The 14682-nt window shown below is 37.8% G+C and overlaps 2 protein-coding genes across 3 annotated transcripts; both read right to left on the reverse strand.

Annotated features, from left to right (window-relative positions):
* Positions 1-727: 727 nt before the first annotated feature.
* Positions 728-7227, reverse strand: LOC107565671 (protein Wnt-16-like). The gene is made up of 4 exons (XM_016250930.1): positions 6932-7227; positions 6542-6768; positions 4101-4387; positions 728-1651 (listed from the first exon to the last, which is right to left on the reverse strand). The coding sequence occupies exons 1-4, from the start codon at positions 7021-7023 to the stop codon at positions 1187-1189; spliced, it is 1071 nt and encodes a 356-aa protein (XP_016106416.1). The 5' UTR covers positions 7024-7227; the 3' UTR covers positions 728-1186.
* A 1219-nt stretch (positions 7228-8446) lies between these two features.
* On the reverse strand, positions 8447-13281 carry LOC107565670 (cadherin-like and PC-esterase domain-containing protein 1). Of its 2 annotated transcripts, XR_001606406.1 has the most exons (7): positions 13065-13281; positions 11858-11959; positions 11666-11753; positions 11405-11531; positions 10290-10299; positions 9568-9864; positions 8447-9390 (listed from the first exon to the last, which is right to left on the reverse strand). XR_001606406.1 is itself a non-coding variant. In XM_016250929.1 (6 exons), the coding sequence occupies exons 1-6, from the start codon at positions 13250-13252 to the stop codon at positions 9618-9620; spliced, it is 762 nt and encodes a 253-aa protein (XP_016106415.1). In that variant the 5' UTR covers positions 13253-13281; the 3' UTR covers positions 8447-9617. The 2 variants fall into 2 exon arrangements, 1 of the variants encoding a protein (XP_016106415.1); XM_016250929.1 differs by having other exon boundaries at positions 8447-9864.
* Between the last annotated feature and the right edge of the window lie 1401 nt (positions 13282-14682).

A 14682-nucleotide genomic window follows, 5' to 3' on the forward strand; every position in this document is an offset into this window, starting at 1 on the left:
GATTTTTTTTTTTTTTCATGGACAGAAAAAAAGTCTTTAAGAAAGCTTGATGCAATTTGCACTCAGCGGTAAATACAACCACATGAGAATGAACAAGCAGATATTCAGAGTGAAATCACGAAAAGCAACGTGAGAGAGACTTTCCAATGACTTTAATAGATTTGCCAGCATGTGCAAGAACTCACAGGAATTTTTCCTTCTGTCACTGGACAGAAGATCACTGATATGTTCTGCGTGTGCTGCCGTAAACGGTCAATGTCCTGTTGGCTGGAATGTGGCTACATAAAAGAGCCACTTGCATTAGCATTTAAGGGCTGTTTAAGAGAAAGCAGCCATGGTATTTGGCACAATTCTGTTACTTCTAGCAAAGCACTACTCTTTCAGAGATGTGTGTGTGGGATTAGAGTTTAAGAGAAATGGAATGAGACAAACATCAGTCATAAGAAATAAGAACAGGAAAGACAACAACCATGATTCTTAATTTGAAATATATAATTAAATTGTAAATCGATAAAGCTGCTACTGCAGAACACATCCATTATCTACACTTTTGGATAATACGTGTTTATTTGTTTAGGAGGAAAGGAACAGATGGAGAAACATCAGCTTTCACAAGCAGAAAGAATGTACAGGGTCTCTAAAAAACTTTAGTTAAGATTAATTAAAATTAGGTGAAATCGCATACTTCCTTTGTTCATAATTTAATATGTACATTTAAATCATGAAATATAAAGCTACAATTGCAGAATACATTCTTTGGGAATTATTTCTGTCTTTTATGTAAGGGATTCTCTTTTGCAACCTATAAAACGTTGTATCAAAAATATCTTGGCATATTATCTACATAATTCCCACTATAATTCATCATTAACTGTAAGAGCCCTCAATACAAACCCAAACAAAAGCATCTATTTACACTTTTTCTGCTGTTCCCAGTATTTTAGTTCCCTTTATGCTCCAGTTATATTCCACAGTCATTATATACAAAATGGCTTGATTTCCACTTGAAGCCCATGGGAAGAGTTACGCATGTGGACTTAAAAGGGATTATACCATTTCTCCCTGGTTTTGGATTGCCAGTTGCCATGGATATTTGGTCAACACGCTTGTTTGTATAGGCCCAACTGGGCTGAAAGCGCAAAGAAGGTCCACTTCCACTCACAAGATCCCTCCCCAAGTAGTTGCTCTACTTGCAGGTGTGCATGTCGTTCATCGTCTCACAGCGGCGACAGCGAACGTAACAGCACCAGACGAACTTACACTCACAGCGCTCTACATGTCGTACCACGTGCGTGTTGTAGCCCCGCCCACAGCACAACAGGTTACAGCCGTCCGGCCCGGCTGAAGTTCTGTTACACCTGCGGCCCCTAGTCCCCATCACGCCCAACTGCCGGTCCTCCAAGCAGTAATTGGGCGATTTCTTGAAGAAGATTAACTCTTCGTTGCCAATAGGCATGTGGCGATGGTCTTTGTCCTTACGTCGCACCTTACGTTTAGAGCGGTCCACCACCTGAACGCTGTTTTCGTAGCGCTCCTTCAGGTAGGCGCCCACACGCTCGAATGCAGCCATTGTGCGCCAACAAGTTTTTACCGCACACGAACCCGACACGCCGTGACAGCGGCAGTCTGTCAACATTGTTTTGGCCACCGCCTGTAGAGGAAGAGGATACGGAGATCATTATATATCTGATCGATAACAGATAGAAGCTGGGAAAACAGCTTGTTTTACTAGACAATGTAAGCATGAAATAAATAAGCATGCAGACATGTGAAATGTGATTTGAGCATTATTTCAGCCTTCCAACATTTTTGCAATTTATTTTGAGACTTCCTGGATTTCAGGCAAAAATCTAGTTACATTAGTGGAACTAATGTAAATCGGCAAGAGAGTTAACCTTGGTTCACTATAAACCACATTTCCAAGGACTATATAATTTTGGACGAAGCTTTTATATTCTCCCATCCGTTCATATTCTGCACCATGAAAGAGGACAGAGTATTTTGTTAGCTGACGACTTTCATAAAATAGGAGCGTTTGTTTGGGTGAAGGATTATGGGGGCCCTTCGCTGACTTGAGGGAAATTTTGTCTCGCTTAAACGCTCCTCTGTGGTTTCCAACCACTTAGGGTTAGGGTAAGGGTCTCCAAACACTTACAAGTGTTCTTCAGTCAAGGCTGTGGAATTCGGTGCAAATCATTAGCTTCTCAGATTAATCAAGAACATGTGGGGAGATGTAACTCATTTGATCAACAAATTGCCAGAGCTGAAACAGCCCATAACTATTTCTGTTCTTATTTGGTTGCTTTGAAATGTTTTTTCTTGTCAAAGATTCATTTGCTGGAGAAAACTGTCATATTTTAAATGGTAATTGCATATAAGTTCGTAGTCTTGCTTAAAACCTTAAAGTGACTGAGGAAACCTTCAATTTTAGAGATTAGATAAACTCTATAAAGGAGGCTGTAAGATCACAAGAACTTGAATGTGTTATGAATTTTGCAGGAATGGACAGGCATTTTCTCCACCGTCACACTTTTCATATTTTCTTCTGTTAGAGTGAATTAGTATCTATACAGGGAAACACAGCACTGAATTAAAGGGTTAGTTCACCCAAAAATGAAAATTAGCCCATAAATTACTCAAAAATTACTCATAAATTGCGCAAAGCCAACCTCATCAGCCCGGAGCTGCTTCTGTGTATAACTGTTGGCGCAAGCTACATTAAAGTGATTATTATGTTTTGAATATGAATATTTTTCTTACAAAAACGCATCGATTCGCTACAGGAGGCCTTTGTTCACCCCCCGGAGCCGTGGGAGACACTTTTTTTTATGGATGGGTGCTTTTATTTAACTTCTATTGGACTGATGCATGCAACACCCACTGAGTGGCATTAAACAGCTTGAAAGATCAAAGACCATTTTAATTATAACGCCGACTGGATTCGTCTGAAATAAAAAAGTCATATACACCTAGGATGACTTGAGGGTGAGTAATTTATGGGCTAATTTTCATTTCTGGGTGAACTAACCCTTTAAGAGTGATTTCTAGCTCTTTTGCTGAGTTCACCCCCCGGAGCCGTGGGAGACACTTTTTTTTATGGATGGGTGCTTTTATTTAACTTCTATTGGACTGATGCATGCAACACGCCGACTGGATTCGTCTGAAATAAAAAAGTCATATACACCTAGGATGACTTGAGGGTGAGTAATTTATGGGCTAATTTTCATTTCTGGGTGAACTAACCCTTTAAGAGTGATTTCTAGCTCTTTTGCTGAAGCAGGCAAGCACAGTCACATGCAAATAGATGCTTTAGCGTCACATATCACTTAAAACATAAATGGAAAGTCAAACAATGAGCTATGTAAAGCAATGACATATGGTTCTGTAGAAGCACCAAGTCAGTATGATTTCAACTCAAAAATCATGTTTAATTTAACTACTCATAATTCTTAAAAGAAATAAAAAAGTCCCCATGGAAACCAAAATTGCAACATAAGAGCTCAGAAATGACCACAAACTCTCATGAAGCATATCAAATTGATCAGATTACATCATTTGCAATACTACATGGGATTGTAGTTTATGCTTTCATAAACAACGTTAAGTACAAATCTTGTACCTTTGTCTGTTTGCTCAATTTTCATATTCTCTTTTTTTGTTACAAATAAAGTTTGGAATGTAGTCCCCATGGAATCCAAAATTGCAACATAAGAGCTCAGAAATGACCACAAACTCTCATGAAGCATATCAAATTGATCAGATTACATCATTTGCAATACTACATGGGATTGTAGTTTATGCTTTCATAAACAACGTTAAGTACAAAGTCTTGTACCTTTGTCTGTTTGCTCAATTTTCATATTCTCTTTTTTTGTTACAAATAAAGTTTGGAATGTTATGATTCATCTCAGAGCTGGTTGATTTCTGTCCATGACTTCTTATTAAAGCCTTTATTAAAGTACTTTTTGAAATCCATATTGAGAAAATGAAGGGAAAAATGCAGAGACTGTTGAAAAAGTGAGCAGTCACTGTTGTGCTTTTCATTTCTTTCAACATATTTCTAACTAGTACTTTAAAGAGTTTAGCTCTTTGTCACCCACCTGCCTTCCGGTCTCGCTGTTATGCAGGTTCATAGTGAACAGGGTGTCCTCAACACGGGCTGATGTGTTCTTTACTGAATTGTCAATGAAGCGACGGCTGAACGAAGTCCCGAAGGCGATGTCATCGGAGCACCCACCCCAGTGCCAGCCCTCCATGGGCGAACCATTGCCCAACAGGCTCATATCACACGAACACTCTGTCATATTTCCTGCACTGCAAGAGCGAGTGACTGCATGAACCAGGCCGGCAGCCATTACTGCGTAGATAAACGCGGTCTCTTTCGTCCCTTAAAAAACAATAAAGAGAATTTAAGCAAGAAGCCGATGCAAGTCAAGTACTTACAAATGTTGAAACAACCAAAAATTATGGGAATGTAAGATTCACAGCAGGACATTTGTGAGAAGGGTCTCAGGGCAGCAGTATCAGAGTCTGGGAATGTTACCTACATTCATACAGAGAAACACTGATATCACACTATAAAATGAGCAAAAATGTTTGGCTGAAGAAATTAACTTTTTATTGTGAGAACAGATGATGTAAAAATTCTTAACATCCTTTTAACTGAAAATAATTGTTTTATTAAAGTGACCATTTTATACATTAAGTAAATGGTTCTGTACATTTCAGTGTTTCTGATTAAATGTTATTTACAATAAATATATCAATTTAATTGCAGATCCTAATAAAAATCACTTCATGCAGCTCAAGTTTTAATTGGGAGCAAACTAGTTATCTAGTCATAAATTCATGCATGTAGTTTCTATAAAGCTAATTTTAATATCTTATATAAAATAAAATTTAAAATATAAGACTCATTTTTTTTTATTAAATTTGGTTTATAATGTTTTACCTTTAAATTTGATTTCTCAAAAATATCTGCCAACTATGATTTTTTTTTTCTTTCTTTCTCTTTTTCTATTACTTTCAAGAAAGGTGACCTAAACATTTAAAGCAAGAAGCCTAAATAACTGGAATAGAATAGAATAGAAGAATAAACATTTCAGTTTCATTTCTGATAGTAAATGCCTATAAAATTACTTTAAACCCTGGTTGTGGCTGCATGACATCAGACCTATATCAAATTCAGTTTCCCCTTGAATCAACTTGAGCTTGAAATTGAACTACTCTGGAAGAGAAACTAATCTTAGAATGGATTCACAAAAATCAAGCAACAAGTTCTACCATTTCAGTTTTACTCTTTGTTTTGTAATAACTCTAATCCTGCATGCATTAAATTCAGCGCCAGATAAAGACCATAGTAAATTTAGTATAGAGATGGCTAACCTAAAACAGATGTGTCACAGGCTGTTTCCAAAATCAAATCATCTTTTTCATAAACATTTCAAATCAAAACAGTCATTAAGGGGTCAAAAATAGGATTAACCGTCAATTAAAAAACATTCAGATTCTTTAAGCAATTACAAAGTGATGATCTCTCATTATATATCACAGAATGACCGACTTGTTTTTTTTTATGGCAAGATACTGATTATTTTTGTTGAAGTGTCCAATAACCACATATGCATATTTTAAATAACTGTTTTCTGTATAACTTATGAAGGTGAACAGCCTGCTTTATGAGACTAATGCACACCAAATAAATTATTTAACCATTTTTCTAGCCATATACAATGCTCCTCAAATTGTATTTCTTTGCTCAGTTTCTTTGAATCAAAATTACATGCATTGATTTTTAAAATAAAAACTATTAAGACAGTATTACCATCCTAAGTTGTAATATTTTTCATCTCGTGATTATTTGATTGCGTTGGTCAAACTTTACTACTAATTTTCATTAATAAAAGTACACTCTATAAAATGCTGGGTTAAATACAACCCAGTGCTGGGTAAAATAGGGACAAACCCAGCAATTGGGCTGTTTTGACCCAGAGGTTGGGTTAATACCCAAAAGGTTGGGTTAAACATTTAACCCAACGGCTGGGTCAAAACAGCCCAATTGCTGGGTTTGTCCCTATTTTACCCAGCACTGGGTCGTATTTAACCCAGCATTTTTTAGAGTGTAATAAAAAACAGGATTATAAAGTTAAAGCACATTCAAATGAAGTCTGTTTCAGTATGACACATTGCATGCGTACCACTGGTGAGCTCGTAGCCGAACACGTTCGGGTCTCGTCGGGTCGAGCAGTTCCAGACTCTATAAAATGCTGGGTTAAATACAACCCAGTGCTGGGTAAAATAGGGACAAACCCAGCAATTGGGCTGTTTTGACCCAGCCGTTGGGTTAAATGTTTAACCCAACCTTCTGGGTATTAACCCAACCTCTGGGTCAAAACATCCCAATTGCTGGGTTTGTCCCTATTTTACCCAGCACTGGGTCGTATTTAACCCAGCATTTTTTAGAGTGTAATAAAAAACAGGATTATAAAGTTAAAGCACATTCAAATGAAGTCTGTTTCAGTATGACACATTGCATGCGTACCACTGGTGAGCTCGTAGCCGAACACGTTCGGGTCTCGTCGGGTCGAGCAGTTCCAGCGTTCGTGTTTGAACTGCGTTTGGCACTCGGTGATGCCCAGGCGCGCGCCCTCTTTAATGCTCGGCAGAAGGTGCGGTTTGCGCGCGCACAACTCCTTCTGCTTGTGCGACAGGGGCAAATGCGCGCAACCCAACTTCTCGGGCACTCCTACAGATGTGATGCCCAACCACCTGTGATGCGGAGTAGTGTGACACAAATATCAGAAGCGGTTCTCCTCTCCTGTCGGCCTGGATTGAAATGCCATAACCAGGCCCGAGGAAAAGGAGACAATTTTCAAACATTGTATTCAAACATTAATTGACAGTACAACAACACAGCACTTATAATACTTACATCCAACTTCCCTGAGAGCACAGAGGGCAAACTGAGAGCCACAGAAGGAATAAATGGAAAACTGCATGTATCCCATAACCGGTTTTATCCATGTCCACTTCATTTAACAAGTCCCGAACTGAATGTTTGGACAAGGACGATTCATACCGGTCCACTACATCTAATATCTAGCGTATGTAATCCACAAACGGCGCTTTTAAATTCATAAATGTCCCTTTTATGTATCCATTAAGTCGCAGGTACGAACAAAAGCGTCCAACCACCACCAAGTCACCTTCGCCATCAGCGTGAACTCAAATAGACACAAACAGTTATATGCTGCTGTTGCTGCTGGAAAATGCGCTCTCCTGTGAAGCACTCCCACGTCGTGATTGGTCGAACCGATCATTAATATTCATAAGATGATATCGTTCTTAGCACTGATTGGACAAACAGATCTTGGCTTGGAGGCCGGCGAGAGAGAGCAAAGCACAAAGCGACCGAGACTTGGGCAGAAAGATTCAGTCATTTCAGCAGCTCACTTGACTAGGTATTTTGTGAGGTTGAAAGAACTGTGTTAAGAATAAAAAAGGACTCGAGCATCTAACTGAGCATTATTAACTTAGTGTTTAACGAATATTTTGAAACCAATATTAAAATAAAAGGCGGGAGAATAGAGAAACGCAGAAAGACGCTTAGGCATTGTAAAACATTTTAAAGCAAAGAAGTTGTTTAATTAATACTACTTAAGCGCACACGGTGTTCACACTAAACAATAACTTTCAGAGGCATCGACTTTTATAAAATAACTGCAAATATTTTATACTTTTAAACGTCCAACATATTAAGTAGGAGTAAATGTTAAGGTAGCGTTAACGTTAATTTTCGGACGCAGTCTTGAATATTGTCGTTCGCAACGCAGTTTGTAGTTTGTCACACTGAGCAGAGTTAACTGTACTTTTATAATAAAAACTTTACGTTTTGTGATATGTAAATTTGTTATAAGCAATAATAAAGTGATACCGACTCACTTTTCATCGACGAACCGCATGAGAACGCTCGTTATGAAGAGCTCGTGAGCAACGTACTGTTGTTATGGTTACCTGCAGCGTCAGGTGAAAATGCGCGCTCTAACTAATATTTTATCATCACTGAAATTCCGTGACTGAAGTGGAAAGTTACAGAATCAAATGCAAATGTAGTTTTATAAATGAGCAAAAACATATGCGTGTTATACTTTGATGGCTTGGTCTGTTTCACCCACAGTTACTGATATAATCAACATTTATAATGCTTTTTCATAAGTTAAGCAACACATTTTGGTTTGGTGTGGATGAAGGGGCACAAAAAGACATAAAAGTTGTTAAAACTGCTTAAATATTCTAATATATTTTAAAAAATCAGTTTGCATGAACACAGTATGCCAATCAAATATGGCACGGTAGAATCAAACTAAATATAAGACAAAAACATTTGATAAATTCAAAAAGAAATGTGTTTTAAATTATGAAAATATACATTTTTAATTGTTCAGGATAAGTGATATTCATTATGACTGTTGGAATCATACATTTCATGCACAGGCGACAAGATGAATATCTTGGCATAGCTCTTCATAAACATCCAAATCATTGGACCCTAAAATTCTGACATATCAAAAATAGAGTTATCACGCACTGCGGAATATTAACAGGTCAATACATAGTTTCATGTGATTTCATTTCACTTCAAGTGGAAATAGCGTACGTGCCCATTCTGAGCTCAGCTTAACAACTGGTGGGAAGATCAATTTTATGGGATTTTATAAATTAATCCTACTAATTTTCTCTCTTCAAAAGCCACTTCCTGTTTAACGTAAATTATGGACAAATGAAACATCATGCATTCCAGCAATTTAGAGTAAACCCAGCAACAATATAAAAATGTTTACCATCAAAACAATATAAATATCTTCTTTGTTGTAAACAGCATTTATAGCATTTTACACGGATTATTATTAAAGGCACTGGAAAACACTGGTAGAAAAATAAATGTATGAGGAACGTAAGACAGTAATACTATAACATACAATATACTTCATAAGACCTTTGGCATAGAAAATACTTCATAAATACTTGTGAACCTGGCATGTGAAGGAAAGGCGGTGTAAAGCTAGACTTCAAAACATCGCCCGAGCTTCCACAAAAGTGACAATGTGAAGCAGGGTGACATCAAAGGCACTCCACAGCAGCCGCGAAACATACTGGGAACGTTTCAGCCCGTGGTTCAGCAGTAGCAGCATTGTGGGAATGTTGCATGAGCATTGTAGGAAAGCTTTCATAAGGCTGTTTGAAGGGTCTGTGCAACCGTCTCAGTTATTTTTCTACAGCGTCGCACCGCAGCCACTGCCTGCCCTTAAGCCGCAGCTGCCAAAGTCATTTTGGCAGGGCTTCAGGAGGTCTCATTGAACCCCCTCACACCCCTTTTCCATCTGGATCGCTCTACACTAAAACACATATGCGCAAACAGACACCTACCTAACTCGTCCTCCAATTTACCACTTTGTTCCAGCATATGGTTAAGTAGATTCAGACCATTCAGTGTGCACTGTTTAGCCCTTTTACGCAGATTTCTCAACACATATACATATTCACAGCTAATCATACAGACACACACACCTGAAAAACATGCACAGGTTAGCGTCACCAGCCGCTAATTGTCCTTTTTGTCACTGTTGGCGAATGGTCCCGTTGACGGCGTGATTCACACATATCCTGCTGAGAAGGATTTCCGAATACTCCGCATTCACTGGTCCCTTTACGTGGTAGGACACGTCAGGTTGAGACGACGGTTCCTCGTGCTCTTGAGGCCCCGTCTGCTCAGTGGTCGTATTCCTGCTTTCTCCACCAACCCTAAAGATCTTTAACTTTCTTTGGGACGCAGCGGTTGGAAAGGGAAGCTTATAGACCTGCAAACAACATAATATAAGACATATTTAGCGGTCACATTTGAAGCTAATCAATTATCTATTGCATAGGGAATATGATATTTCAATCTTGTAAGCAAATAACATTGTCTATCTGTGTGTGGCTCTGTTCTCTCACATGGGACACAATTTTTAAATTAGGGATCTAGCCTTTATCACATTTCAGTTTTATATCGCCAATTCTTATTAGCTCCCTGCTCTACAAAATACTTAAGGTTAAGAGCTTGTTTCTTCCGAACACTAAACAACAAAAATACATTGTACACATCTACAGTGATATCAGTCCCATATGTGAGCTGGTTTGGCATTTCTACCACCACTTCACACACTTAGCAAGCTAATCCATCTGTTCCCAACCTGCCCTTTATTGGCTAATAAAAACCCGCCTAATTGCTAATTACTCATTAAGTGATCTGCCAGGCACTTTTAGGGTGAGGTAAAAAAGGAATGGCTTCTCTTTTAAAAGATTTATGGGGCTGGAAGGCTGGAAAAGTGTTTCTAGCAGGATCTATATCCATATATATGAACAGTAGAACTGATTCATTCACAAAAATGGATGTGTGGATCTAAAAAAATTCTAATCAGCATAAGTACATAAGTAAATAATTGTGTTGCATTTTTTACTGTATTAATGAGAATCTAGTAATGATAATCGAATGATAATATTTTTGTACACTACTATTCAAAAGTGTGGGGTTTGAAAGGTTTTGTGATGTTTGTAAGATTCTTGTAATGTAAGGCTGTATTTATTTAATTAAAAGTACAGTAAAAACAGTAATACTGGGAAAATTATTACGATTTAAATACAATTTTACAAAAAAAAGCTTAATATACTACTATAAAAAAGCTTTTTACTATAACTTTTACTATATATTTAAAAATTCAAATTAAATTAAAATTCAAATAAATTTTTTTCCCTGTGATGGCATTACTCCAGTATTCAGTGTCACATGATTCTTCAGAAAGCATTCTAATATGTGATTTGCTGCTAAAGAAACATTTCTTATCATCAATGTTGAAAACAGCCGTGCTGTTTTAATTTTGTTGTGGAAACTGTGAGGATTCTTTCATAAATAGAAAGTTCAAACAAACAGTGTTTATTTGAAATCTATTGTAAAATTTAGTATTTAATCTCACTTTTGATGAATTTAATGAGTCCTGGCTGAATAAAAGTAAAAAGTAAATGTAATATATATATACAGTGGGTACGGAAAGTATTCAGACCCCCTTAAATTTTTCACTCTTTGTTATATTGCAGCCATTTGCTAAAATCATTTAAGTACATTTTTTTCCTCATTAATGTACACACAGCACCCAATATTGACAGAAAAACACAGAATTGTTGACATTTTTGCAGATTTATTAAAAAAAGAACAACTGAAATATCACATGGTCCTAAGCATTCAGACCCTTTGCTCAGTATTTAGTAGAAGCACCCTTTTGATCTAATACAGCCATGAGTCTTTTTGGGAAAGATGCAACAAGTTTTTCACACCTGGATTTAGGGATCCTCTGCCATTCCTCCTTGCATCGTCCTTGCAGGAACTCCCTATAACGACCCATTGTGATACTGAGAGTGTCAATGACCTCATATCCAAGATGCTTGGCACTTTCTAGAATATTCTTGTTCACATTATAGAGTTCTTGCACTCCATTCTAGGACCAATGAAAGAAGACAAAAAGGCAGACAAAGTTGATAGATGTCAATAAATGAATGAATAAAGTGGAAAAGAAGAATATCTGGTCAACAGACCAAACCCATGGATTTTGTATTCTCCAGTAGTTCTCACCAGTGTAAGGGAGCGAATACCATCCACAGGCAGATGGAAACCCATTCCTAAAGACTTCACCACCACCATGATTTTCTCAAGACCCTCCCTTGGAGAAAAGCCTTTGCCATTAGAACATTGCTCATTAAAAATGTGGTTGAGTCAAGCTAATAATGAACAGGTTGGTTTTGTGTTGCATTTGGGAACGTTTACCTCTCTAAAACCTGCTGGATGGTTTTCAAATGGTTCAGGTTCAGCCACTGCACCCCACCAGCGACCAGTACTGTCTGAGGCGAGTTCTCCAGGGGTCGTGACCTGTCCCGGCGAAAGTGAAGAGAAGAGGTTAAAGATCAACAGCACATACTGAAGACATAATCAACAATCCATAGCATAAATTGACCAATTATTTCAAGTAAAAAAGTGGAAATATGTACCAAAAATTGCAAACCGTTTAGTTTCGTACCACTTAAACCAAACAAAAAAAGTATGGGGTAAGATTTTGTAATGTTTTGGAAATAAGCCTCTTATGTTCACCAAGGCTTACAGTATTTGAGAAAAATACAGTAAAAATAGAAATATTGCAAAATATTATTACAATTTAAAATATCTGTTTTCCATTTTAAAATATTTTAAAATATGATTTATTCCTGTGATAGCAAACTGAATTTTCAGTATCTTTACTGACATGCTCCTTCAGAAATCATTCTAATATGCTGATTTGCTGCTCAAGAAACATTTGTTATTATTATCAATTTTGAAAACAGTTGTGCTGCTATTTGTTTGTATGAAGTTTTAAAGGATTATTTGATGAATGGAGTTCAAAAGATCAACATTTATTTAAAATGGAAATCTTTTGGAAGATTATATGTCTTTACTAGTACTTTTGAACAATTTAATGCATAATTTCTTAATAAAAGTAATACTTTTTTAATTAAAAATTAATAAATCTTACTAACCTCAAACTTTTAAATGGTAGTGTATATACATATTTCAACACTTATACAAAGCAAAACTCAGCTTTTTAATTTAATTTAGCAAAAACAAAATGCGTCAGATCATTCAAGCAGCTCCCAAAACACATGTCCTCAACAGATGCACACTATAACACACTCAAACACACACACAATCACATCTGTGCAGCATATCCTACCCTTCTGCCCACATCAGTAGCTGTGTGAGATCAACGGCGCACTGAGCCAGCAGTGGTTACCGTCCCTGCTGACATACTCTGATCTGACACACGGCCTCCCAACCACATGCAGCTCACATCCCACCATCAAACACGCTGCCAAAGTCATTCAGTGTGTTAACAAGGCCTTTGCCACTTTAGACCGACACCAAACCCGCACATTCACAGCTTAATGGGTGTAATCCACAGCCACATGGAGACAAACATCATCCAACATGCACATACACAGACCTTTCTAGAAGCTGCTGCAGAGCTCTTTGGAAAGTGGGTCTCTGGGCCTTCGGCAGCCAGAATTGTGGGTAGTAGGAGTAGCTGGCGACAGTTCTGCCCTGATTCAGGTTGTGGTAGACGATGGTGTCGTGGGCCTTGTCCCAGTCCTCCAGAGTAGTGTTCACCCTCTCCATCAGGTAGTACATCATCCCTCGATTGGTGGAGTCGCCGATAAACAGGACCTGAGGGAAACCATGCATGTATAGATGTTGTGAGACTAAAAAAGGTTAAACCAAGTCCTGGACTGGTTTCTTAAACCCATTCTTGTCAAGTCCAGAATTATACTGCACAATATGCACAATCATTCATTTCAAAGGCACAACTAATCATTGTCTATGTGTTTTACCACCACCATAAAGGGTCTACTTTTGCATCAAATGAAATAGCTTTTTCAAGGCCACTGATTTTAGTCCATACTATTAACTTATATTCATCATTAGTTCATGTTCAAGTCCAATAAATAATATGAACAGATACAACTTTTGATTTTAATAATGTATTTGTAAATGTTGAAATTGATATTAAGGTTAATGAATAGATTAATAAATGCTTTGTTTAATTTTTTATCATATCTATTTTTCATTGTCCGTTCATGTGAACTTATGCAGAACTTATAATGTTAACAAATAGAAATGTATTGTAAATTGCAAGCATTTTTATTATGAATACTGCATATTTATAGTATTAGTCTGTCATAAATCCTACAAATTAAAATAATTTAAAAAAGAATGTAAAATATTATATAATGGATGCGGTATAGCATACATATACATGTGTATGTATATATATATATATATATATATGTGTATGTATGTATGTGTGTTAGGGGTGTGCGATATATATCGTCTGCGATAATATCGTAATTGTTTTTTTAACGATGTTTGATTTGACATTATCGGGGCTGATCTGGTCTGACCACCAGGCCACAGTCCTGCTCAGATACAGTGAGAACAGAAAAGAAGAGACACGGGTGAGCTTTGAGTCTGGAAAGACATTCTGAGACAACGGTCACACTTTTGTGTTAAAAATGTAAGCACTCATGACAATAAAATAGTTTTTGACAAATAAAGATTGAGTCGTTTCAAAGTTTCCATAGCTTTTTTTCACCCCCTTCGCTCGAGGTTCCTCACAGACAAATTAACACAGGCGCGCCATCTGACGGCCTTGCTCCTTGTTAGGGGTCAAGGGTCAAACAAACCCAACAGGCTAAATGACAACATCAAGCCTGCTCCGCCGACCCCTGAGGTCCCTCACGGGAGCCATCGGGTCTGGCTCCACTTCAGAAGACCGGCTCTTCGTTCGCTTTTTCGTTTGCCCCCTTCCTTAGCACTTTGCACAGGGGCTTCTCAAAGTCACGTAACATTCCCCAAGTTCCCGCCGCTGTTCTCGACAAAGTGCCACAAGACAACTTAACAGGGATTTTCTTGTTGTACCTGCACACAGTGTGTGTGTGCAAACACGAGCGGGCTTTTGATTCTGAGCAGGCCGGCATAAATCAGCAGGTTAGTCCGAGCCTGGCGGAAACCGCCAAGCACTTTAAGCATCGGAGCCGGTGAAAAGTTAGCATCCCTCCGGAAAG

The sequence above is a fragment of the Sinocyclocheilus grahami genome, unplaced genomic scaffold, assembly GCF_001515645.1.
Source record: "Sinocyclocheilus grahami isolate Dianchi unplaced genomic scaffold, SAMN03320097.WGS_v1.1 scaffold1015.1, whole genome shotgun sequence".
Lineage (NCBI taxonomy): Eukaryota > Metazoa > Chordata > Actinopteri > Cypriniformes > Cyprinidae > Sinocyclocheilus > Sinocyclocheilus grahami.